Source organism: Delphinus delphis, chromosome 13, assembly GCF_949987515.2.
Source record: "Delphinus delphis chromosome 13, mDelDel1.2, whole genome shotgun sequence".
NCBI classification, from domain to species: domain Eukaryota; kingdom Metazoa; phylum Chordata; class Mammalia; order Artiodactyla; family Delphinidae; genus Delphinus; species Delphinus delphis.
Genome location: NC_082695.1, coordinates 24,030,096 through 24,057,278, shown reverse-complemented (window position 1 = coordinate 24,057,278; position 27,183 = coordinate 24,030,096). Strand labels below are relative to the sequence as shown.

Sequence of the window (27,183 nt, the reverse complement as noted above, 5' to 3'; positions counted from 1 at the left end):
TTCAGACTTATTTGCTCGAATTTCCTTCTCCAAACATTTGCTCCTGTTGCTTCTTCTGCCTTCTCTTCCTGGGCGACTGTCGAAATCCTAGGGATCATTTAAGGTCACCATCAAATGCTACTTCCTCCAGAAAGCTATCAGACCCTATCAGCGGTGAATTCTACCCTGGATGTAGCTCTTTGTGTGCCTCTGTCTCACACCCTGACAAACCAAAAGTTCCAGGAGGCCAGGACCCAAATCTTGTTCGTCTTTGTATTTTCAGTAGCACCTGATAAAGTGCTATTTCACAGAAAAGGAAGTAGGCAACCTGGATGGAGCCACTGACACGAAAAGCAGATTCATCCCACTGCTCTTGGGATAAGAACAAAATCCTTCACGTGGGCCTGTGCAGACTGGGTCTCCTGACATCTCCGGCCACATTGCTGGCTTATTCCCAGTGCTCTCCACGCCAGTCTTCTTTCGGGTGCCTAGAAAGTCTCATGAGGTCTTCCAGCCAACAGGGCCTTTGCACATACTAACCCTGCTGCCTGGCATGCTTGGCCCACCTGTTCCTGCCCTCCACTCCTCTCTCACTAAAAACTCCTGCATGTGTTTCAGGTACAGCAGCAGCTCAAACATCAACTCCTCAAAGAAGCCGCCCCTGACTCTCCAGACCAGATCAGGTCCTGTATTAAATATTCTCGCAGCCCTCTGATTTTCCCCTCACAGTCTTTATTGCAACGTGGAATTGTATATCATAGTTTGACTAATGTTATTTTCCCCCACAGAGCAGGAGCTTCAAAAATATTAATGAGGGGCTTCCCTGGTGGCGCAGTGGTTGAGAGTCCACCTGCCAACGCAGGGGACACGGGTTCGTGCCCCGGTCCGGGAAGATCCCACATGCCACGGAGCGGCTGGGTCCATGAGCCATGGCCGCTGAGCCTGCGCGTCCGGAGCCTATGCTCCGCAACGGGAGAGGCCACAACAGTGAGAGGCCCGCGTACCGCAAAAAAAAAAACTAATGAGGACTTCCCTGGTGGCGCAGTGGTTAAGAATCTGCCTGCCAGTGCAGGGGACACGGGTTCGATCCCTGGACCAGGAAGATCCCACATGTGGCGGAGCAACTAAGCCCGTGCGCCACAACTACTGAGCCTGCGCTCTAGAGCTCACGTGCCACAACTACTGAAGCCCACTCACTCTAGGGCCCGTGCTCCACAACAAGAGAAGCCACCGCAATGAGAAGCCGGTGCACCGCAACAAAGAGTAGCCCCTGCTCGCCACAACTAGAGAAAGCCCGCACGCAGCAATGAAGACCCAACAGAGCCAAAAGAAAAAATACTAATGAACGAATGAATGAACACAGTCATATATTCATCAAGGCACACTGTCGTACACCAGGCACAGTGGTTTTCGTGGTGGAGGACAACAAGATGCAGCTGAAATCATCCTGGCACTCAGAAAGGTTACTATTCAGTACAGTCTATAATGTGCGAAAAAGGCATCACGTGATACATATCACAAGGGGCTTTTAGAGAAAATCCAGAGGGAATCCAAAGCTTTGTCGTGAACAACAGGACCTGGACCGGAGGACTGCTAAGCTCCCATTAACAGGTCCACGCTTCTTTGATCCTCTAACCAGAGGAGATTTTTTTTAAATTTTTGGTTGCTTTGGGTCTTCACTGCTGCGCACGGGCTTTTCTCTAGTTGCGGTGTGCGGGCTTCTCATTGCAGTGGCTTCTCTTGTTGCGGAGCACAGGCTCTAGGCAAGTGGGCTTCAGTAGTTTCATCACGCAGGCTCAGTAGTTGTGGCTCCGGGCTCTAGAGCGCAGGCTCAGTAGCTGTGGCACATGGGCCTAGCTGCTCCGTGGCATGTGGGATCTTCCCGGACCAGGCTCGAACACGTGTCCCCTGCATTGGCAGGCAGATTCCTAACTACTGCGCCACCAGGGGAGTCCCCAGAGGAACTTTAATGAAGCCAAAGATGGCCTGAGGTTTGGTGCTGGCTGGTTAGGGAGGAGGGGAGCTCATTATCTACAAGGAGGAAGCAGGGGACTATCAGATGCTCAGTGATGGTTCCAGGAAGTGACCGCCGCTGTGTGGTTCCAGGCCCCTGCATGTAATTCTCGCTGCCTGACTTGTTTCAGAGGAGCCCTCCAGAGCCCAGCTCTGACTCAGCCGGTGCCACTGAGTCTCCGCCACTCACTAGCCTCTGCCACTCAGGGACAAACCATCCCGGCTTCAAGTCACTGAGCTGCAGTGACAAACAAGAGAACATGAATCCAGAATAGGAAAAAAACCCAAAAAACAACAAGTATAAACTTGAGATTCAGGTAACACGAGAAGACCTACTGTGTCAGGCCCTGTGTGAGACATAAACCCAGGCTCCTGGGTCTGGAATATTCACCCTGTAGTTTGACAGCTCAGCCCCTGCTTGGCTGCCTGGGACCCCGAGGTACTGCTCAAGCCAGGCTGGAACTTCCTGAACTTGGTCATACCCTCTACCTTAAAAGGAGAGTTTTAACATAACTCCGAACCCAGTGGAGAGTTTAATTCTCATGTAAAGTTAGATTTAGAGGGAAAAAAAGTGTGTGTTGAAAAACAATGACTCCTAAATGTATGTATTCCCTACTATCTTGAGAACCTGCTTGCACAAACTTAGTAGAGAAGAGAAACTACAATCCAAAGAGGACAGCTCACCACGGCCATAGAGCGGGCTGCTGCTGAGCGGGGGCGGGCCAGCGGGGCTGGGCTGCTGTGCCCTGGGCTGCACGATGATCTGGTAGCCCTGCATGAGCCGCTGGCAGACAAACTCCTCAAACACCTGCTGAGCCGTCATCTGCACACCTTCCTCGTCCCTCCTGAAAAGACAGACGGCTGTTCACAGGACGTGCCTGGCCCAGGGCCGTGTGACACTCATAGAGTCCCCCGGTCCTTGGCTTCATCCCCATGAGCCAGCCCTGATGACCCTTCTGTGGTGGTTAAGTGAAACTAACGATTTGTAAACCAGTCTTGGGAGAAACAAAAGCTGCGCGCCTTTCCTCTGCCACCAACCTGTCGATGTCGGCCTCTGGGAGGAGATCGTAGCAGCCCTCTGTGTAGTCATTCTGCAGGCCCTGGCGGTCGGGGAAGTAGTCCGTGGTGAGGGGAAGGCACGCCGGAGTAGTGAGAGACTTCCAGTCCACGCCAACTGTGCAACAGAAGCCTGGCACTACAGGGGGAGCAGACAGCGTCAGAACTGCCTCGTGTGAACAGGGAGGAAGGTACGTGTAGTCACCAGGCAGGTGTAGGATGGCGGGGTGGGGGGTGGGGGACAGGGGGAGGGACGAAGGGAGGGGGAAGGAGAAAGTAGGTGGTGACAGGTGATAAAATTGCCAGGAAAGGGGTGGGGGGGGGAGAAAGAGAGAGAAACAGAGGCTGTTAGACAACGCAGTGCTTATCCAATCCCATCATGCAAATGGGATGCACAGCCGATACTTTTCATTTTCTGCTGATCATGAGCTACAGCCGCGATGCCAGTGAGGTTACCGCAGGGCAGGCCAGGCCAGGCAGTTACACATCGAAGCAAATCAACATTCCGAGACCGGAAGAGAGGCTCGAGCTGGAAGCCTCCCCTGGGCTGATGGAGAGGCTGGGTGGGGAGAGGAGGAGAGCGCAGCCGGATTTTGGAGCTGGATTTTGGAGCGAATAGCACACGGGAGCAGAATTCAGGAACGCTTTCAGGATGGCAAAAATAAGTCACAGATCCAAAAGGGTAGGAAGAGGAATCAAGGAAGGATGTCTGGGAGTTACAAGGCCGGAACTTTAGGAGACAGAGTTTAACAATCTAGAAATGAAAGCTGCCATCAGCAGAGTGGGCCCGACCACAGGGGTCTGTCCAAAACCTCCTGCTCTTTGGGTAAAGCAGGGTTTCTCCACCTCGGGGCATGAAGGCTATTCTAGACCAGATAACTCTTTGCTGTGGGGGCTGTCCTGGGCATTGTAGGATGTGAGCAGCATCCCTGGTCCCTACTCACTAGATGCCAGTGACATCTTCCGGTTGTGAAAACCAAAAATGTCTGTAGACATGACCAAATGTGCCCTGAAGTGCAAAATATTCCCCGGTTGAGAATCAGAGTTAAAGTAATGGGGCGGTATTCTCTCTTAAGTCATTTAAGTGAAAATTATTTGTCAAATCTCCATGCGAGGGAGCAACGAGCAACAGAAACACTCCGCGCCTCTGCCTCTGCATTCCCAGTGAGACCCTCACGCACCTCACTTCTCGTGGTGCCCTGTGACTTACCGTGTGCTGTACCCCCTCACATCACCTCCTCCGAGCAGGTGTGGAGGCATCATAGGCCCCTTTAAACACCTGGCCGAGCCGAACCCACCACAGGTCACAGGGCCAGAAGTCACTCTGCTCAGGGATCTTTCCTCCATTCAGTGACCGACACACACCACCCAGGGCAACAGAGCCTCCCTGAGCCCGGAGTTAGGGACAAGAAGGGGATTGCACCCTGAGTCCCAGCAGGAAACATGCCCTGTGTGGCAGCCCTGCTTTGGGGAAGATGACTTGACCTGCAACAGGCCTAACTCCACCGTCTCCACTCCAGGTCCTGGGCTGACTTTTGGTTGGTTGGTTTGAATTTTATTTTATTGTGGTAAGAACACTTAGCGTGAGATCTACCATCTTAGCAAATTTTTAAGTGTAGTGGAGGGTAGGGTGAGGCAGGGTGGGATGAATTGGGAGAATGGGATTGACATATATACACTAATATGTATAAAATAGATAACTAATAAGAACCTGCTGTATAATAAATAAAAATAAATAAAATTTAAAAAAACAAACAACAACAACAAAATTTGTAAGTGTCCAATTCAGTATTGTTAACTGAGGACAGTGCCGAGCAGCAGGTCTCCAGAACTTACTCATCTCCCAGGACTGAAGCTTTACGCCCACCAATCAGCAACACCCCCCCTACTGCCCACCTCCCCACAGGCCCCAGGCAATCACCACTCCACTCTCTGAGTCTATGCGTTTGACTCTATACAGGTCTTGTTAACTCCTTAATACTTCAAGAACTCAAAACACAGCCAAGGGGGAAGGGGGGAGGGAGAGGGATGGACTGGGAGTTTGGGGTTGGTAGATGCAAACTATTACATTTAGGACGGATAAACGACAAGGTCCTAATGTATAGCACAGGGAACTATACTCAGTCTCCTGTGATAAACCATAATGCAAAAGAATACGGAAAAAAAAAGTCTATATGTGTATAACCGAGTCACTTTGCTGTACAGCAGAGATTGGCACAATGTTGTAAATCAACTAGACTTCAATTAAAAAATAAATAAATTTTTTTAAAAAACGACACAGCCCACGATAACCTAGTTAACACCCCAATTCCCCATAGGGCAGACGAGGGATGAATTTGTTCACATTTCTTGGTTAGAACCAGCAGCAGAAGGTGGGCACACAATGCAGCCCCCGTGGGGAGGCCAGAAACAGAAGACACTCTATCACTGTGCCTTCTTACATCGTTCTGGCCGTCACCAGCTTCCTGACCCTCAAGATTATAAAAACCTTTTAGAAATGGTGTCTGCGGGCACACACTGAGATACGGAGAATTCAAACCCCGTGGTGAGAAAAGCTCCCGATTCTTAGCTTGATGATGTTCTTTTCATGGGTAAAAGGTCTGTGTGGCCTCTTTTCTACCTCCAGTATCTTCAGGCCCTGCAGAGGCCTCTGAGGAGGTCCCACCTCAGAATCATTCAGTTAACAGTAATAAACACAGGTGACAAAATCCAGTGCTGGGGTTGTAGAGAAGAAACAGGCTCATCTATTCAGGGCCGGCAGCTTTCTAGAAAACAATCAATCTGCCAACTATTCTTTGGAATACATTCCGAGGATCTGAACCAAGAGAAAAAAACACACCCACTGCACCATGCATTATATGCTAAAAAACTAGAAATCACCCGAATGGCCACCATTAAGACATGATTATCCAAAGCACGATTTAATAATGTGTTTGATATTGCCATGAAAAATGACCAGTATGCCGGACCTGGAGAAGTAGTGAAATGATTGTTAAGTTCCTTAAAAGTGGGGATAAAAAGACTTGGTGATGTACATATATCCACTGGTCACAGTGAAGTAAAGCAAAATCGACCAAGCAGTAGAATTTTTTTTTTCTGCTCTTTTGCTGTTGTTGATATTTAGATATTCAGCTATTTCAATAGACGAGGATGATCAAAGCAAATGCAACCCAGACAAACACTTCCAACTACAGGGATGTAAACAGTTTCAGGTCTTATTCCTTCCGACTTCTCCCCAGAGCCATCATTAAGCATTTGAGAGCCAAGGCCAGCTCTGGGAATTCCGCTACCCTTCCTGTGTGGCCCCGAATCACATTCCAGAACAGGTCATTTGGCCTCCCTGCCACTCATGTTCCATCGGAGAGGCTGCAGAGTCTCCCCTCTCCCCTCACCACCCAGAGACATGTGAACTTCCAGACCATTCTCTTCCCAAAGGGCTCCCTCTTGCTCCCCCAGTGCCTTGACCATCCACCCCCACGCCCCCACCTCCCTGCCACCTTCCCCCGTCAGCAGGCCCCTCTTACTTGGGTCTGGAGAGGTAGAAACACTGTCCTCTAAAGAATCCTTATTCTGGGTCCTAGGATTCATACCTGTGGAAAGATGAAAAGAATCTGTGTCAGTGAGACTCATTCTGCAATAAAAGTTCTGACCAGTTATGGTTTTAAAAAAAAGCCCCAAACTGTAGCTAAAAATAAAAAACCAAGTACAAATTCTGTGTTGAGTATCTCCAACAGCACAAAAGAATCCATCAAAGAAAAACGAGCAATCTAAAGTTCGGGAAGGAGCCAGAACTTTACTCTGAGGTTATCAATACCGTTCGCCTAATGGGACCTTTAGGGCACATGCACAAAAGCAAACAGCAACCCACCACTTAGAATAAGAAACGGGACGGGGCTTCCCTGGTGGTGCAGTGGTTGAGAGTCTGCCTGCCGACACAGGGGACACGGGTTCGTGCCCCGGTCCGGGAAGATCCCACATGCCGCGGAGCGGCTGGGCCTGTGAGCCATGGCCGCTGAGCCTGCGCGTCTGGAGCCTGTGCTCCTCAACGGGAGAGGCCACAACAGTGAGAGGCCCGTGTACCGCAAAAAAAAAAAAAAAAAAGAAAAAAAAACAGAAACAGGATGAATTTCAAAGTAATTTCAACTAATTAGAGCAACCTTTAGCAAACACAGGATGACCTATTTAAATTTAGTCCACTTAACAGTCATCCTCTGAAATTTTCTTTCCTGAATCATGGCTTCCTGGAATATGACTTATGCATTGAAATGCAATGCATTTCAATGCAACTTATTGACTGAAAAGTAATAGAACTAATTTCAAAACACACATTTCAATATTTAAATGTCCCTTTCAGGGCTTCCCTGGTAGCGCAGCGGTTAAGAATCCGCCTGCCAGTGCAGGGGACACAGGTTCGAGCCCTGGCCCGGGAAGGTCCCACATGCCACGGAGCAACTAAGCCCGTGCGCCACAACTACTGAGCCTGCGCTCTGGAGCCCGTGCTCCGCAACAAGAGAAGCCACCGCAATGAAGAGTAGCCCCCTCTCGCCGCAACTAGAGAAAGCCCGCCTGCAGCAACAAAGACCCAACGCAGCCAAAAATAAATAAAAATTAAAAAATCAAATGTCCCTTTCAAAACACATTTACTAGGGAATTCCCTGTCGGTCCAGTGGTGAGGACACCGCGTTTTCACTGCCAAGGGCAGGGGTTCAATCCCTGGTTGGGGAACTAAGATCCCGAAAGCCGCACGTTTACATTTACTAGAAAATTAGGATAGGACTGGAAAGATCCTCACAAAACTGTCAACAGTGGCTATCTCCTGGAAGAAAGCTGGAGGAAGTGGTGGGAGGGAAAGGAGATCTTTGGCTTTTTACTGTAAATACTTTCGTGTCAGCTGAATCTTTTCTAACAAGAACAAATACTTACAAATCCCTTGTGAAATTTTTGAAAGGACAAGCTACGACCTGTGAGAAAGTATTTGCAAATCGCACCTCTGGCAGAGGACATGTATCCAGAACACATAAAGAACTCTAAAAACTCCAGAGCAGGAGAACAACCTGATGAGGAAATGGGCAAAAGATATGGACACACATACAGAAGGCACGTGAAAAGATGCTCAATGTCATTAGTCATTAGAGAAATGGCAAATCAGAAGTTCGGTGGGATACCGCTGCACCCGGGTCTCTGGGGATGGCTAGAAGGACTGCTCAAGCCAAGTGCTGACCAGGATGTGCAGCAACGGAAACCCTGATCCACTGACTGTAGGAATACAAAATGGCACAACACTTTGGAAAACGGTTTTGCACTTTCTTTAAAGGTTAAACATATATTGACCATTTGACCCAGCAATCCCACTCCTAGAAATTCACCTAAGAGAAATGAAGATTGATGCTTACACAAAAACCTGTTATGTAAGTTATGTAAGTGTGGCTTTATTCACAACCCAAATGTCTTCCACCTGGTGAAGGGATAAACTAATACATCTATACAATGGAATAAGATATGGCAATAAAAAGTACTGAACACGACTGGGGATGCCGGCAACAACTTGGATGAATCTCGAATTATGCTCAGTGAAAGAAGCCAGACTCAGAAGGCTTCAAGTTGTATGATTCCATGTGCAAGACTTGCTGGGAGAGACTAAAGGGACAGAGAACAGATCGGTGGTTGCCAGGGGAGGAGGGAGGGATTGAGTACAAAGAAGCAGCACAAAGAATCTGAGGGGTAATGGAAATGTTCTGTATCTTGATGTTTTTGTTGGTGCTTATGACTCTATGCATTTGTCAAAACTCATAGAACTGTACACTAAACAGAGTGAATTTTACTGTATGTAAATTAAAAGTAAATATACATTTTTTTAATTCAGAAAGATGATGTCACTTGGCCAAAACAATTTTAGAACTTCTTTTTTGGAGCTGCCTTCAGTAGATTTTTAAAAATTACTAGCCATCATAATAAGAAGATACAATCTATTAAGTCAGAAAAATAACAGTGCTTCATTTTATTCAAACCCACACTGAGGCAAATGTGAGGTAGGTGTTATCCCTTTTCCACAGATAAAGAAACTGAGGCACAGAGAAGTTAAGTAAGTAACTGAAGATCACACAGTAAGGAAGTGACACCTGCATTTAGACTCTTTCTGTGCAACTCCACAGATGCTTTATTTCCTGACTATCCAAATGGGTCACCAGTTTTCATCTACTGAAAACGTTATCTGTTCTCTGCCAACAGCCAAAAGCCATTTGTAGCTAAATTTTCTGAAAAAGCTAGCCTGACTGACAGCATCCATTTTCACACAAACACAAAGCATAACAAGGAAGCAATGGGGTGGTTTTTCTTGTCTGGCCTGAGAACTGGTATGAAGGCAATTATAAAACCGGCATTCTCCGAGCGATGCGAGCAATAGGAGAATTACTAATACATCGCCTCATGGGTTTGGATTCTAAATTTCATCATCAGAGCACCCTTTTTTTTTTTTTTTAACCCAATCCAGACTTTGTCTACAAGAACTGAAATTCTTACCCTCATAAAGAAACAGTTCAACTTAAGAATTGTGTGAGCAATTGTTTGAGTTCAAAGAGGCAACCCATCAAAGGGTTCTCGGAGCACCTCTGGCTTCTAGGCCCAGAGCAGACCTGCCCATCTCTAAGGGATAAAGCATGTTCAGCCTTTTGTGCCTCCCCTGTCTTCCATCCCCAAACACATTTTATTTGAAAGAAATGAAAAGAATTTAATGAAAAGAATTAGAAGAAATAAATATTTTAAAGGCTTCTTCGAAGCTACTTTCACAGTTTCCTTGCAGCTCAAGCCCAGCACACAGCCTCTCCCTGCAGCTCTGCCTCTGAGGCTCAGCTTTAGGCCCGCAGACTCACCACTGGCATGTGAAGAACCCAACGACCTGGGAGGGCGGGGCGGGGGGAGACCTCCTGGGCGGGCGGCTCTGCTCCAACCCAACATTTGGGAATGAACCTCACTCTCAAAGTTGAAAGCCAGACGCACCGCTCGGGGAGCCAATGCTCAGAAGAGCCAACTCAGCTCTGTCTCTTTTCACAGCTGTTCGGAGTCAAGCAGTGTGAATGTGTTCTCTGGTTGCTAACGTTTGGCCAAAAAAGGTAATCCGTGTGGGGCCTTTGGGGCTGCTTCCAGGGGACACCTGTGCCTGGGGCGAGTCACTTCTTCTCTCTGGGCTACAGAGATGGTACTTCCCCACAAACACCCAGCCTGGCCTGGGTGAGTAACTGTGCGCTCTGATTTACTTTGCCTGGTAGCTCGCGGTCCAAATCTGCTGCACGTATCTAAAACTCAACACAAACACCAAGTTGCAGATTCAGAGTCCCGACAGTAAAGAGAAAGAAAACTTGGCGTCCACTGATTTTCTTTATCAAAATTCTCTAGCACAGTTACCCCCATCAGCGGGATGACACTGACGAGTCTTATAAACGGGTGCCCAGTTAAAGAAACAGAGGGATAAACGCTGCCTGCCCAGACCAACCAACAACCTGGTTCCTGCTGGGCAGCACAGGGCCAGGAGGGAAACCCGCAGAGATGCCAGCCCTGTGAATCACAACTCACCTATGAGTCAGGTCCAAATGCAGGCGAAATCGGAGTCACGCCTGCATGCCTGCTCATGGTGCAAACCGCCAAGGCCAGAAGGCAGAGGTGGGTCACAGATGAGGTTTTCCCGTTTCTCTTCCATTTTTTAATGAGGGAAATGTTCACTAGTTTTGTTTCGGCCCCCACTTTGTCCCCAGACAAGGACCCAGTGTGATAATTTTGCCCTGAAGGAACCCGATCTACTTCTGGTCCTTCAACAACTCTGTGAGGCAGGCAGGCAGGTGAAGATCTTTATGTCCATTTCATGATCTAACTTCTATTTTCCAAGGGTCACTCTGAACCACTGTGCTGAAAATAAACTCTACGGCAGGGCAAAGGGAGGAGGCTGAGAGACCAGTTAGCAGGCCACTGCAACAATCCAGGTGAAAGATGAAGGCCTCTTGGGTTGGGCTATGACTGGTGGAGTGATGAGACATGCTAAGATTCTGGATATACCTGAAGGTAGATCTGACAGTAACTGGTCATTGCACACGGTAATACAAATTAGAATGATTTTCCCTAATTTCTCTCTGTGGCTAGCTGACATAATTGATCAAGAAGTACAAGAGCAGGCTTCCCTGGTGGCGCAGTGGTTGAGATTCTGCCTGCCGATACAGGGGACACAGGTTCGTGCCCCGGTCCGGGAAGATCCCACATGCCGCAGAGCGGCTGGGCCCGTGAGCCATGGCCGCTAAGCCTGTGCGTCCAGAGCCTGTGCTCTGCAACGGGAGAGGACACAACAGTGGGAGGCCCGCATACCGCAAAAAAAAAAAAAAGAAAAAGTACAGGAGCAAAGACTAGAGTCAGTTCCCACGCGAGGCCAGTGCTAGACCACCTCCTCACGAGCCCCGGCCCCTTAATTTTTTAAATTAATTATTAATTTATTTTTCTTTGGCTGCGTTGGGTCTTCGTTGCTGCACACGGGCTTTCTCCAGTTGTGGCGAGTGGGGGCTACTCTTTGTTGCGGTGTGCAGGCTTCTCGTTGCGGTGTGCAGGCTTCTCATTGCGGTGGATTCTCTTGCTGAGGAGCATGGGCTCTAGAGCACAGGCTCAGTAGTTGTGGTGCACGGGCTTAGTTGCTCCGTGGCATGTGGGATCTTCCCAGACCAGGGCTCGAACCCGTGTCCCCTGCATTGGCAGGTGGATTCTTAACCACTGTGCCACCAGGGAAGTCCCAACCCTGGCCCCTTAGAAAACACATGCTCCTGGTCACAAAGGGACTGGGCAAGGGTAAGGATGACCCTATTTAACTATATCACCCTGACTGGAGAAAGAACCCAAGGAGCCGACACCTGCTCTAAGAAGCTAAACACTGTAGGACATATTTACGAATTGATAGCTCGTATACCAATTAAACAGAATAATTATGTGGGTTGTTCAAATGCTGTCATTCTGGCAGCTTGGTTTTAGAAGTATAAATGTCTTTGTCAATAAACACACTAAACACTGTGAGGAGAAGATAAATAAAGATAAGCTCTTTCAGTCTAGTGGAGAAGCAGACGCAGAAACAAACAGTGGGCCCAGGATATGCCAAGTGTACAACTGCATCTGGAGTTACGTGGAAATGTGCCTCACACCTCCTGGGAGGAAGCAAAACCACCAGGGAGGGCTCCAAGGAGGAGGTGGTGTTGGAGCTGATCCATAAAGACCAAGTGGATGTTTACAAGGCAGAATCAGGGGTTGAAGATAAAGGAAAAAGCATATTCTGTAGACGGACTAGTCTATGCACAGAAACATCAGGACAAAGATCTTCTGAGAAGGCACAACAGCTGGAATATAAACTGTGTTCATCTAATAAGAGTAATGACAACAACAGCTCTCGTTTGCTGAGTGCTCACCATGCGTGCCAGGCACTGTCCTTAGCGCTTTGCGTGGATTATTATCACACTTAATACTCAACCCTCCTCACAGATGAAGAAACCGAGGTACAGAGCAGTTAAGTACCTGGCCCAAGGGCCTCGCCGCTCTTTAGAGGTGGAGTCAGGACTCATGTCCTAAGATTCCAGAGCCTGTGTTCTTCCCACATGCAGGGCTATGTGGGAGTAGAGGCAGGTGAAGGTGTAAAGGCAGGTGGGGCCCAGGTGACGACAGGCGTTACAAGCTGTGAAGAACCAATAAACGGTTCATATGTGGGACAGAGAGGGTGATCAGACCAGACCCGCATTTGGAAATGGCCCATTGGTGACAGTACAGGAGATGGATCGGAGGGGACACGAACAGAGCAGGAGGATGATTTGAAGGCTACGGTGACAATCGTGGCCAGAAATGACACGGGTCTGAAACAAAGCAACGGTGGTGAGAATGGAGAATGTGGCCCAGAGTCAGAAAAGGAGGGGCAGGTGGGCAGGCGGGGGGGGACAGCAAGACGTGAGCTCAGCTGCCGGTAATTAAGGATGAGGTAGCCGGGGGTCATCCAGGTGGGGAGGCCCGTCAGGTAGATGGATCTATGACTCAGGAGCCCAACAGGGAGAAGGTGAGCCCGAGGTGCAGGGGGCAGCAACCGCTTTCCCAATGCATGTGCACCAGGGAACTTAAGCTCAGAGGCCTCTAGGATGGTGTCATTTGAGGATCTTCCACACCAATCGCTGAATAAGGATTCTTTGCAACTTCCTGCTTTTCCCCAGACTAGATTGTAAAGTTCCAAGACTCGTCTTCTGAGGAATCATCTGGTCTACGTGAGCTACCCACCCCAGGCCCGGAAGCACTCCACGACCACTGTGGGCAAATCCTGGTGCTGTTACCACCTGAGCCCATGGTTCCCCAGCTTCAGGTCACCAGGAAACTCGCTCAAAGTGTGGTCCCATGAGCCCCAGAGCAGCCCTCCTTGGTACAACCTGACCCCAAACAGCCAGGAAGGTCAAACTCTGGGTTCCTATAAAATGGCTCCTTCTTTTAGCAAAACAATAGAAACGTTGCCTTTAGCATATTCTGAAGGTACTTTAAAAGAGTCTGGTAGACAAGTAACATTTTTAGCCCCCTGAGTACAGGGATAAAAAGTATCTTACTCACCCCCAAATTTTTATTCAATTTGTTTTCTCATTCAAAATAATGACAGAAAAGATGCACTAGAAATAGGAAGGAAATAAGTATAATCCTTTAGTAATTCTCTCACTGCCAGTCCAGTTTCCGAGCCTTAGCTATAGGCCTCTAGAAACGTCGCTGGCTGAATCCACCCGTGAATGGAGGAAAACTTCATTCACCAACTTAACACAACTTCACTTTCATTACGCCTTCCTTAAGCCAAGTTCCACAAATGCAGGTTAACTGATAGAAAACTAAGACACAGAGTAGCAGCACCATTTTTTCTTTCAGTTTTAATGTTTTTCATATTCATTTTGTATAATTATCTGCCCTTTGAGGCTTTCCAAAATCTGCCCCCCACCCATCCAAATTCATGTTCCCCTACCCCTGTAAAGGCTCTCTGAACACTGCTGCTGAAATCAGAAACAGCAGGACACCTGGCTACTGGCTTGAGCGATTAGTGTAACATCTCCACACCTCTGGGTGCTATGCTGCCATATATGTAAAATATACTTAATAACCTACTCCCTACTGGGATGATCGCGTAAGATAACAGATATACAAGTGCTTCCAAAAAGCATAAACCCTGTATTAATACAAGTTCCTACTCTCCCTCCACTTAGAATCCCTTACCTTCTCACTCTCCTCCTGACCAAATTCTACCCCTTCGCGTCTGAGATGCGTGCCCACTTCTGTAGGCAACAACGTCACCCTTCTCTTCTCTGAACTCGTAGGTGGAACCACACTGCTCCCTCTGGGTCTCTCCTGATTGTTTTTATGGGGGTGGGTTTGCCCACACACACACACATGTAATTTAAAGCTCTCAGGCCTGGTGTTGCCCACTACAGTGATCTCATAAGCAGCCCTCAATCATGACTCACTGACAGTCCAATGATAAATGTGTTCTTGACCAACACGTTCTCGGCTAAAAACGTAAAGTGCAGCCCATTTATAATTCCATGCATTATACAGCACTGCTTCTAAATAGGTCACCCGAAATTGTGGCTGAAATGATCCGGAAATAGACATGGCCCTGCTTTTCTGGTTCCCACCTCGCTTCTAGGTGTGGGCCTGCTCTGAGCATCCCCACTCTGTTACCTCTTGGGTTGCTTACCTGCACCACTGCTGCTGAGCAGGCTGACAGGAAGCTCTTCTGTTCCAGTGAAGTTCAAGAAGGATGTGCCATCGCCAGGCTGGTGGGAAGCGCTGTGCCTGCAGAGAACAGAGCCCAGCCGCCTGGCTTAATGTGGATCATCACCTCTTTTATCCTGCTCACCCTGTCTCCAGGGGGTTTTCATCAAAACCAGGCCTGAACATTTGGCCACACAGGCTGGCAAACACTAAGACCCATACCACGGCCGCCAGGCTGCGGGGCTTGGAGTGTGTGCCAGCTCTGGTCTCCTGTCCTGGCACCCCAGCTGCTTCCCCACTGCCACGTCAGATGCCTGCCCCCTCCGTCCTAAGCCTCCCCTTGCTGATACCCACAGGACAACGTGAGGTGCTTGAATAGAGGTACCAAGTTAACCTGGGAAAGAGGTTATGCCCTGCCTGTATCCCTCATCCATCCCATGGGATGTTGGGATGACTGAAAAGGGATCAAAGATTGCTCTTTGCAAAGGTAACAGATCACAGCAACAGCGGGTAGTGTAGCATGGACTCGAGCATGTCAAGGCTTAAATGACTTTCTTCCTAGGCTGACTCTCCTCGGATGCCTTGTAACACATTCAGGATCCTGGTTTGAAAAGACTTGTTTCTATAAACACAGGCCTTGGTTTCCATTGCTTTTAGCATCAACTTCTTCTAAACCCAACAGTGGAATTCCTCAATGACCAAAATGACAAAAGTCATAGACTGACTGCCCAAAACACACAGCCGGAACCACCTGCCTTGGAACTCGTTTTCTCCCATGACTGAGGATTAGGAGAAACTCATGTCTGAGGTTGACAAAGCGTGTTTTGACTTAAAGCAGAAGCTAAAGCAGGGCCTGGGGAACATCTCTGGCAAAAGCATCTCAGGCTATTTGCTGTGCACTGGCCTGGTGGCAGGGACGACGCTGACAAAGGAAAGGCCCGCACGCGTGCACACGGTGTCTCCGAGTCTCACGAACGTGACGTGACGTTTCGCGGGCAGTCTATTCTGCTGTTGCCCTGGGTGCCCGAGCGCGTTCTCGCAGTACCTCCCACCCAGTACCCCGTGCCCGGCCTCACCTTCCAGTGGCTTCATGGTATGCCAACTCCAGCAGCTCTGCAGAGGAGTGGGTCGGGTCCCTCTGCCCGCTGCCCTGCAGCTCTGCCATGTTCTGTCGGGTCTGGTGATGGATCTGGATGGCCTCTCCAGATGGTCCTGCCCAGACAAAGATCCACTGAGCATCATTCCCCCGACAGCCAGTGCTGTGTACTTCACCTCAACCTTCCTTCCTTCCCGCTGCTGGGACGCGGGTGATTGAAAGGCGACCACACCACAGAGGCATGTCCTGTCTGTGACCCTCTGGCTCCCAGATGGGACATCGCCTCTTCCAAGCAAGGCTCATCCTCCTGTGAGGCTTCAGTCTAAAAATATTTTGGGGTCCTCTGTCTCGCACATGTCAACTGAGACACAGTAAAGAAAGATAACAGTATGGGAGACAAGGGTCCCTCCCAGGAGGGTCAACATGGGCGAAACGAGAAGGGACACACGAGAGAAACACCGATGACTCTGTTAGTACCTGAGATGATAACAGCTCCTACTTCAAGAGCAGAGGACGCACAAGGGCAAAACGGACATCGAGCAGGAGCTAAGTGAGAATTAGTTGCGTCTACGGAAACATGCTTCCTGGAGAATGATAGGTTTCAGAGCTGACTGTCCAACCAGGTTAGCGGGGATTGAAGAAGAGGGTATTTGGGCAAACCCCAAACGTGGAAGAGGCAAAACACAAGCTGGAGGCCACAAACTCGCTTGGGAAAGAGAAAAACCTCTGAGGATGGGGGTGAGGAGGCGGGAGGTGGGGAGCCTGGCAGAGGAGGGCCTCGGCTCTTAGAGGGCCAGGTGGGCAGAGTATTTAGTAAACGCATTTAGCTTTAGCAAAGCATGGGTGATGGGGGTGGGGGGAAGCACAGAAGCAGGAAGAGCTGACGGTCATGGAAGAAACATCAATAGTTCTCGTAAGAGAACTTGAAGGGAGCCGGTGGGGATGATGATGGGGAGGAAGGGACACCAGAAAGAAACAGGTAAGGTGACAGATTAGGATAGAGATAAGAGGGGCAAAAAGGGGGTTGGGAATGACCCCCAATTACAGCCAGAAGAACCAGATTCATTGCTCACTTATTTAACTTGTAACTCCGAAAGCAAATACCAAAGAAAATAACTAGACACTTGCAAGCATTCAGCAGGATGGCTTCATGAAAACACCCAGGAGGTTAATGTACCTGTTCCTCCCCAGCCCAGTAACAGCCCATCAAGCTGAAGTTTAATTTTAGCCACAGCTTTATAAAACCTTACTGTCATCTTCTTTAGGACAGAACACAGATCAAAAAGGATGAGCTCGGAGAAACAGTGAATTTGAAAAAAAAAAATTTATTTTTTAGTTTTGATTGGTTTTGAACTTTATTTAAATGGTATCATACAGAAAGTACACTTTTATGGCAGGCTTCTTTCATTATGTTTGTAAATTTAAACATGGTTTGGAATATGGCTGTAGTTTGTTTTTATTTCAGCTTCCCATTATAAAAAATAGAACTCGTTTATTTTAAGCTTTTTTTCCCCCAATTTATTTAAACTAAAAAAGAGAAAAAGAAAAAAAAGAAATTGTTCACCCATTTCTCAAAAAAAAAAAAATTTTTTTTTCTGCTGTCAGAGACCCTGAGAGGAAACAAAGTAACATAACTCCGTGTAACCAAGACTGTAACACTGACATCCAGAGAGTAAGGAAAGGAAGGAGTGAACAAGAAGAGGGACATTCGTCTCAGGAAAGAAAGCAGGTGGCAAAGCACAGTCCCTGTCAAACAGAAAAAGGAGCCCTTGGGTCTACACAGCTGGCTAGCTACAAAGTCCTCAAGGATCCTCACAAGAGCCCTGGGACAGACAAAGTGGGCGTGGCCACCCCATCTTCCAGGTGGGGCACCACAGGTGCAGAGAAGATGACACCCTTGACCAAGGCCACTCAGGGGACGCCAGGACTAGGAGTTCCCAGTCAGGGCTCTTTCCCGAGCGCCCAACTTACCCACAGGAAAAGTGTGCATCCAGCGCCTCCTGTTGGACGTAAGCTTCATGGGCATCCGCGAGGGTGCAAAGGGGTTGATCAGTGCCCGCTGGGGCATGTATCCCCCAGGTCGAAAGTGCAGCATGGACTCTGCGCTGCCCACGTGGAACCTCCCCGGCGCACTGGAGTCCCGCTGTGGTGGCTCCATCATGTTCTCCAGGACATCTGCCAGTTACCGTGGGGTGGGGGAGGCACAGAGAGAAAGCACAGGATCACGGTGAAAGCAGAACTAGGAGGACAATCTGCGGAGGCTGACAAGGACCTTGGAGAGCGTACATGTTAGGGAACGAGGGAAATGAGTGAAATCGCCAAACTATAAAGGAATGAAATAATGGGTTTACTTTTTAAATACCTGGGAGAAGGGGGTTCTGGTTCCTAAATTACTGGCCCAGTGAAGCCACACCCAAACCTGATGGGGAGGACCACACATTGCCTGGAGACCTTAGATGTTGAGCTGGATGCAATGACTCAATAGTGGGTCTTGAGTTGTCTCCCTTTGGGGATGGGGCGGGTGCATTCTGCATGTGGGAGGAACAATACATGTAGATATTTGGTGACCAGAAGGGCAGACCCTAGCAGAGATAGCCCATGTGTTCACTAGACCTGTTTGATTTTCCTCTGAGACACACAAGGAGACTGTAGTTTCCAGTCCCTTTGCACTGGGGCCAAATAACTGAGTTCCAGCCAAGAGAACACAGGCAGAAGTGACATGCTCCACCCGAAGGCCTGGACCACAAACCTCTCCACGTATGATCTCCATTCTCCTCTGCCCTGCTGTGGAAACTTTGGAGACCAGTGTTGATGACCATGGCATCCCGGGATGGAAGGACCATGGGGCCCTGAGTGACTGGGTGGATCAGAACCCCCTCCCATTAATGCAGTGGCCTGGAACATGAGTAAGCAATCAAACATTACTGTGTTAAAAAAACTAAATTCTTGGGAGAAAAGAATGAAGAAATGGATGCATCCAGCCTTGACCAGGTAAGGAGATGGCATGATATTTAGACTCAACCTGTCCCATTCAATGGCAGACAGGTCCCTAACCTGAGTAGATCAAAGAGCTGAAACCTACAACCAACTCTGTTGGTGAGCATCCCATGTTTACTAAGCAAACACCCAGGTTAGAAAGTGGGTCCAGCAGATACAAATTCCATGGCATCAAGGAATGTCTTGTCCACCATTATCTACCCAATTCCTACCAAAGAACGTGGTACATAGTAATATTTAATTCCTCAAGCCATTGTGCATGCAAGAAGAGAACATTCAGTTCTCCATGAAAACTGTATTTTTCACTGTAAATTAATGAAATTGATGGTCCAATTTATCAAATAAGAAAGAATACAGTCTAGTTAGTTATCATGGAAATAAAAGGAGAGAACTCAACTTTAAAAAATGTGAGTACACACTTTGAAAAGGATAAGAAATAGGACTAAGGGCTAAAATGGGTCAAAAATATGGGTAGAGGAAAGGGGAAATGTTTCCTATGCTACACTGGGTAGGTGGATGGGTGAGAAGCCCTAAATATAACAGAGAAACTGGAAACAAAGGCCATGTGGATGGCATTGCCTGACACCGTTCCAGTGAATTGCTTTTTGGCTTTTCCAATAAACTCTCACATATCATTAAGGATGTTGAAATCAATTCTACCATTCAGATAACTTTTAAGAAAACTTGTTTTCAGGGGCTTCCCTGGTGGCGCAGTGGTTGAGAGTCCGCCTGCCGATGCAAGGGACATGGGTTCGTGCCCCGGTCCGGGAAGATGCCACATGCCACGGAGCGGCTGGGCCAGTAAGCCATGGCCACTGAGCCTGCACATCCGGAGCCTGTGCTCCGCAGCGGGAGAGGCCACAGCAGTGAGGGGCCCTTGCACCGCAAAAAAAGAAATACTTGTTTTCAAAGCTACTTGGATTGGGACTTCCCTGCTGGCGCAGTGGTTAAGAATCCGCCTGCCAATGCAGAGGACACGGGTTTGAACCCTGGTCCGGGAAGATCCCACATGCCGCCAAGCAACTAAGCCTGTGCGCCACAACTACTGAGCCTGCACTCTAGAGCCCATGAGCCACAACTACTGAAGCCCACGTGCCACAACTACTGAAGCTCGCACACCTAGAGACCATGCTCCACAACAAGAGAAGCCAACGCAATAAGAAGCCCGCGCATCACAACGAAGAGTAGCCCCCGCTCACCGCAACTAGAGAAAGCACACATGCAGCAACGAAGACCCAATGCAGCCATAAATAAATAAATATATATATATATAATTTAAAAAAATAAAAAGCTACTTGGATTAAGAGCAAATTTATCTCCTCAGAGGAGAACTGGCTTTTAGAATAACAAAGGTTTTTAAAGGATTAATGTGTAGTTTAACTTTTACTACAGACCCTTCTAAGAATATGTTTAACAGAATGGGAATATAACTGTCATGCAAACTCAGAAATTTCCAGAAGGTGGGAAAAAGCTAACCTAGAATTTTTTTTTTTTTTGGCCGCAGAGTTTGTGGGATCTTAGTTCACCAACCAGGGTTTGAACCCGAGCCCTTAGCAGTGAAAGCGTGGAGTCGGGGAATTCCTAGAAATCTTCAAATGTATTAAAATTCTTTTGAATACTAACCCTAATTAATGTAGGTGACATAGGTTATATTCTATAGTTGTGTAATTAAATATCTCCTTTCTCTTTCAGAATTTCCTTTTTATACTTTGAACCAGTTTAAAAAAAAAAAACTTTTTTCAGCAGTCAAAAGATTTCTGGCTGTTGGCTCAGTGTCTATGGTGCCTAATGAATGAAAGATGAAAGCGCCCTGCTCCTCGGTCCTCAGGCCCCAGGAGTCACCAGCTTCCCCTTCAAAGTGCTGGGAAACACCCCTCACCCTTTGGGAATCCTTCCAGGGCAACAGGAGGCAGCTGTGTGCACACAACAGTCCTAAATCAGTGATTAAAAGTCAGGAGGGCTACTCCTCCATTTAGAAAACATTCTTGAAATATCAAAATTATGGAGGAGAATGATTAGTGGGAGGGTATGGCTCTAGAGGGGTAGCAGAAGAGAGGCCGTGAGGATGGAATATCTTAATTGTGGTGTGGTTACATATGTCTACACATGTGCTAAAACTTCACAGACACACACACACCCACACACACCCACAAATGCATGTACGACCAGTGAGCTCCGAATAAGCTCTGTGGATTGTACAAAGGTCATGTTCCTGGTTTTAATACTGTACTAGTTATGCGAGATGTTATCACTGGGGAAAATGAGTGAAAGCTACACAAGACCTCCCTGGATTTTTTTTTTGGGGCATTTCCTATAAATCCATAATTATTTCACAACAGAAAGTTTTCCAAACAGGCAGGAGGGGGCTGTATACTTGAGTTGCAGATGCCACTGGATGGGTAAGATAAGATATAGGAAAAGCAGCACCTGTGCTCCCTGGGCCATGCCAAGTTAACAGGTCACTTGAAGTGGAATAGAGGAAAGAGGCTGTTTTAAGTGTGGCTCGAATGGAAATGCTAAGGAAATAAGTAAACACTTTAACCTTAGGCCTAAGAAAAGCTCTACCTTAACATATGGAAAGGTAGACATTTATAGGGAAGAGAGAAGAAAGGGCAAAGATGAAAATAGTATAACACACACACACACACAAACAGCTAAGGCCATTCGTACTCACTGCACCTGCATGGAAATAATTAACACATGGGACTTACAGCCCACACCTATCCATAGTCCCGCCCATCCCCGCTACAGGAAGGCGGCTATCCCCACCCTGCCCAGCCCTGCCCTCTGACCTCGAGTGCTGGTGTAGCCCAAGGAGCTGCTGACTTCATACTGGTGCAGGTGGGGGTGAGGGATCATCAGGATGTTGGCGCTCCTGCCCAGGGAACTGTCGTCAGAAGCCTGGCTCCTCACCTCCTCTGTGGGCAGCGGCTGGCCAGGCAGGGAAGGGCTGGATGAGACATCACAGGAGCTGGCGCTCTTCCGACTGTGACTCTCCCGCTCTCGCACGGACCTGGTGGGTAGAGACCAAGTCACACCAAGCGGCGGGTGCTGTCCGACCTAGAGTTACAACTCCCAAATGGATCCCCAGCCTGGGCTACATGGGAGGCCAATAACGAAAACCCCCAATGGGATCTCCGAGGAGGTAATGTAGGAGGGACTCTGCCCTGAGCAGCTGGAGACGTCGTGGAAGAAACAGGGGAGATGACTGACAGTCATCCAATGGCCGGAGTCCCAGGATCAGAGTTGTAAAGAAGCAATTGCTCAGCCTGACCCCACCTCATCCCACCATCAAGCTCGTGTCACTGAGAATGGGGTTGTGAACCGATGTCACCCAAGAGGAAACACACAGCACAGCCTGAGATGTCTTCCGGCATCAAAAATTGAATCTAAATCTAACCAAGCCTCTAGAGATAATTGCCAGTTTACAGCAGATTCAGAGACAACAGGAAAAGTTAAATGTCATATGGAAATAAACAAAGGAAGAAAGCAAGACACTCTGCAGTCACAGAAAATGACATAAGAGAAAATGCAACATGTGCATCTTCTTCAGATCCCAACTCAAACTAAGTAACTGTAAAAATCACAGTTTTGAGACCATTGGGAAATCTACAGAGGGACTGGCTATCAGGGATATTAAGGAATTAGTGTGAATTTTGTTACCAGTGACAACGGTACTGTGATCAGATTTTTTTTGTTTTATTTCTTATTTGTTAGAGAGACACATGCTGAAATACTTACAGGTTTAAAAAAAAAGAAAAGGGGGCTTCCCTGGTGGCGCAGTGGTTGAGAGTCCGCCTGCCGATGCAAGGGACACGGGTTCGTGCCCCGGTCCGGGAAGATCCCACATGCTGCGGAGCGGCTGGGCCCGTGAGCCATGGCCGCTGAGCCCGCGCGTCCGGAGCCTGTGCTCCGCAACGGGAGAGGCCACAACAGTGAGAGGCCCGTGTACCGCAAAAAAAAGAAAAGGATACCTGATATCTGTTTTAGAATACTCAAGCGAAATTTCAAATGTGGGAGAAGTGATAAAACAAGATTGACAACACACTGATAACTGTTCATTTCACTGGTCTGTTTGAATGTTTCCTTAATAAAAATTTTAAAAAACGTATGCCCTTATTAAAACATGAAACTCCCTGAGGGGAAAACCTCTGGAAACAGCAGGAAGAAGGATCAGCAGAAGAGGAGCCCAATGGGGTACAAAATTTCAGAATGGAAGAGTCAGCAACCGCCGATAGGGCCACCGCTCTGGCATCAGAGCTGTTCTCTTTCCACCTGGAAGGATTTTAAGGGAGAGCTTAAATGGAACATGAAAATAGATCCCATGGGCTGACTACACTTTTCATTATTTCAACAGTAAATATTTAAGCGCCAGCATATGCTCAGCCCAGCGTGGGGATAGAGCACAGATTAGGGCACAGTCTGTGCCCTCAAGGAACACAGCCTGAGTCTCTGAGACACCAGGTCTTGCCGTCTTTGATCAGAAGAAAGAAAACCAAGGATCTTGGACCATGAAAGGGTTCTTAGACACTCAGAAGAAAAGCACCGCCGAGGCCCTAGGCAGCATCTATGTGCAGGGGAGCTGCTGTTAACAGCACTCACTGTGAGCTCTAAGCATTCTCGGGACCAGACATCAGGATGGGATGAGGGGAAAGGACAGAAGAAGAGCACGTGGCCACTCTAAGCCCATTTGTCACAATGTGAAGAGACGGAATATTCCTCCAATCAGTGATTCTTCCAATCAAAGCACACTTTCCATGTCTAAGAAATGTGGAAAATGGACTCGCGGTACTTGGTCAACTAGGGAAAAAAATAAGCTAGAGCTCTGTTTCACATTTCATTAAAAAAAAAAATTCTATATAAAGAACTAAGTATAAAAACCAAGACCGAAAAAGTATTGGAAGAAAATACAAAAGACACGTTTCTAACCTTGGAGTGGGGATGGCTTTCTTACACAAGACCCAGAAATGAGTATGTTGGTAAATCTGACTATATCACAATGAAAAACTACTACATGACCAAAATACCATGGAGCAAATTTTAAAAACAGGAATAAAGAAAGAAAAGTCTCTCGCCCTCTGGGAATAATAAACCTAAAAGAAACTCTGGGCCCTGGGATCGATCGGTTGATCAATCTATCTATTTACCTATCTATCTATTATTTATTAGTGGCTGCCTATCTATCTATCTATCTATCTATCTATCATTAGTGGCCTCCCAGTGAAATGAAAATTCCAGAATTCACGAATTGCTTCTCTTGGCTAGAAAAAGCAGAATGCTCTCCTTATGAGGGGACAATACTTCATAGCAAACATAGCTAACAAAATGGCTGGGCCAGAGAACCAGAAAACAGACTCCCTAATGATCCACATACTATGGCTTCCACTTGGCTAATTTTAATTTAAGATGTTTTCAAGGTTGCTCTCATGCAGGTCCCTACTGGGCCTCAGGTTTTCCTAATCAGCTTCTACATCCACCCCAAAGTGCATCTGGCAGAAAACCTGCAGGTGGCGAGGCGCTGAGCCCGGGATGGGCCTGGCAGCCTGAAGACTTGCGCGTCATAAGCATCGTAATCCACTTGGATGGGAAGGGTGTTCTCAGATTCTTTGGGAGTCCCCAGAGCTGAAACACACAAATAATACAAACTGTCCTCAAAACACATTTCAACAAGAGGCCTTCGGATGGTCTTCATGAAAATCTGCAAGATATAGGTCATCATCACCATCTCCCCCTGAAAAAAATGGGATAATAACCCATTCGTCAGGTTACTAAGATTAAATGATTTATATGTCAAAGCGATATAGAGATTACTATTTACTAGCATTAAGTAAAGGCAAGATGATGGCAGCATTTCCTTCTGTGATCCCACTTTAAAAATATCATCTTGGGCTTCCCTGGTGGCGCAGTGGTTAAGAACCCACCTGCCAATGCAGGGGACACGGGTTTGAGCCCTGGTCCGGGAAGATCCCACATGCCACGGAGCAACGAAGCCCGTGCGCCACAACTACTGAGCCTGCGCTCTACAGCCTGTGAGCCACAACTGCTGAAGCCTGCACACCTAGAGCCCGTGCTCCGCAACAAGAGAAACCACCGCGTTAAGAAGCTCGCGCACCACAACAGAGTAGCCCCCGCTCACTGCAACTAGAGAAAGCCCGCGAACAGCAACAAAGACCCAACGCAGCCAAAAATAAATTAATTAATTTTAAAAAAATAAAAATATCATCTTAATGTGTATATTTAGTCCTTTAAAACTTTCCACCCGATCCCTACAATTGACCTATGGAAAAGAAAAATAAGGTTTTGTTATCACCCATTTTGCAGCTGACAGGACAAAAATATACAGGATCACTAAGGGACCTTCCAAAGATCACACAAGGGGAACTCTGGTCTCCCAAACTTGGCTGTGAATTTTTTAAGCAACCTCACAAAATCTTGTTGCCTATGGGTTAGGTGACTCTTTCTAAAAGTGATGAAAGGAGAAAAAAATACTCACACGTATCACGGCCATTTTTTGCTTTCTCAGAGGCAGGCTGCAAAATTAAATAGAGTTTATCACTCCTGGGATTTGCTTTGTTGTTTATTTATTTAATGCAGAAAACTATAAAGTACTAAGACAAATTTCTCAAATGCTATTCATGACCACTGGGGGATAGGAGGTTTCTTAGGCCCAAAATAACAACATCAGTGACAGTCCCTAAAGGCTCTGCTGGTGGGTGAAACCTACCTTCTTTCCGGCCAGTTTTATTCGTGGGGTGAAACTATTACAAAAGAGCTGGCTTTTGGATGTGTAGAAACTGCAAAAGAAACAGACAGGGTCATTCATCTAAACCCCTTTCTTTCTTTTTTTTTTTAATTAATTTTTTTTTTTGGTCATGCCACACGGCATGCGGGATCTTAGTTCCCCGACCAGGGATCGAACCTGTGTCCCCTGCAGCGGAAGCGTGCAGTCTTAACCACTGGACCGCTGAGGAAGTCCCTAAACCCCTTTCATTTTAAACCTCAAGACACAGCTGGAATCCCAGCCATGGATCAGCCCTCCCAGGAACACCTTTGTCTCAGGCCTCACTGATCTTCCCAATTCTTTCTTTTGTAATTACTACAAAACATTAATTATGTTTTAAAATATTGTTCTATTCCTTTTTTTCCTATAAATTGTCTCATGTGCGCTAGTCCTGATTCCTAACTGGATTAGAACCTCCTCCTTGAGCTGAAATTAGCAGGAACACTGAGGCCTGGTCTCATGCGAAGAGGAGGCATGGGGATTTTTCTACAAATGGAGAGGCCCAGGCCCTGTGCTGGTCCACTATGGTCTGCGTGAGTTGGGAACAGGGGGAATTGGGAATAGTTGTGGAAATAAGTCCTTCAAACTTGTTTTTATGTTTTTCGCCATAGACTGTTCTTATGTCACAGCCATGGCTTTGCATATAGAGATGCTTTAAACAAATGTTAGAACTTTGGTTTCCACATTCTCGTCACAAAAGATTTTGTAGTAAGAACTTAACAGGTTTGAACAAAAAAATGGCAAGGAAGCTAATGGAATCCCTGATCCTCTACGGCGAATCCAGATCTCACCCACCTGTGGTTTATCCAGTGAGGGATATTGTAGTCGTCACCCAGGCGAGAGTCGCGAGGGCCGCTCCGATTGTGCAGCTGAAAGGGAAAAAGGCAGGGCCCAGGTCAGCTGGAAAGCAGGTAGGGCCCGGAACTGTTCCAGCTTCTCTGATTCTAACTATTCTCAAGATCACCCTGCACTGGAACCTGGCTTTTAGTGAGCACTGCAAAATCAATCACCTTGAACAACGGGACAGCATGCAGTGGCTGCTCCCCCATGCACACCAAGTCCACACCGATTCCTAAAAAAGGAAAGACAGAAAGAGTTGGTGGGGGGGGGGGGGGCAGGCAGTGTAGAGATACGTAGCCCAATCTATTAGCCGTGTGATTTAAGTGGGTCAGGGTACAAGGCACAGCTGACTTATTCTCCTCACCAGCTCTGCCCACGTGGTTAAGAAGTAAATAGGTGCATTTTGTCTGTGTCCTCTTTACCAAGTCCCACCGCATCTGCCACTAATCAGTGCTTGACAGCTTTTGACGGCCTTGCAGATCGTGATTTGTCAAACAGACCGCCAGGCCTCCATGACTACAGTTTCAAGGCCCGAAAGGAAAGGGAACCTTGTCATCTCAGTAAAAAGCAAAATAATCCACATCATTCAACAGAGTTTCTTTACTGGCCACCGGGATTTACGTTCCCAACTCCATCTTGTTGTTAGAACACAAATCAAATAGGGGGAGGGGGTGCAAGT

General features: G+C 47.6%; 1 protein-coding gene across 7 annotated transcripts in view; it reads right to left on the bottom strand.

Moving 5' to 3' along the window:
• Positions 1-27,183, bottom strand: part of DEPDC5 (DEP domain containing 5, GATOR1 subcomplex subunit) — a 92,465-nt gene that overhangs the window by 38,288 nt on the left and 26,994 nt on the right. For 4 of the 7 annotated variants that reach the window (XM_060028416.1, XM_060028414.1, XM_060028418.1 and 1 more), the window contains 12 exons: positions 26,675-26,736; positions 26,460-26,533; positions 25,608-25,677; positions 25,377-25,413; positions 24,385-24,505; positions 21,676-21,896; positions 17,858-18,061; positions 15,867-16,002; positions 14,774-14,871; positions 6,573-6,638; positions 3,031-3,214; positions 2,677-2,837 (listed from right to left, as the gene is read on the bottom strand). In XM_060028416.1, the coding sequence (XP_059884399.1) occupies positions 2,677-2,837; positions 3,031-3,214; positions 6,573-6,638; positions 14,774-14,871; positions 15,867-16,002; positions 17,858-18,061; positions 21,676-21,896; positions 24,385-24,505; positions 25,377-25,413; positions 25,608-25,677; positions 26,460-26,533; positions 26,675-26,736 (1,434 nt within the window). The remainder of the gene's footprint in view (positions 1-2,676; positions 2,838-3,030; positions 3,215-6,572; positions 6,639-14,773; positions 14,872-15,866; positions 16,003-17,857; positions 18,062-21,675; positions 21,897-24,384; positions 24,506-25,376; positions 25,414-25,607; positions 25,678-26,459; positions 26,534-26,674; positions 26,737-27,183) is intronic. The other 3 variants (XM_060028417.1, XM_060028415.1, XM_060028420.1) reach the window with 1 other exon arrangement.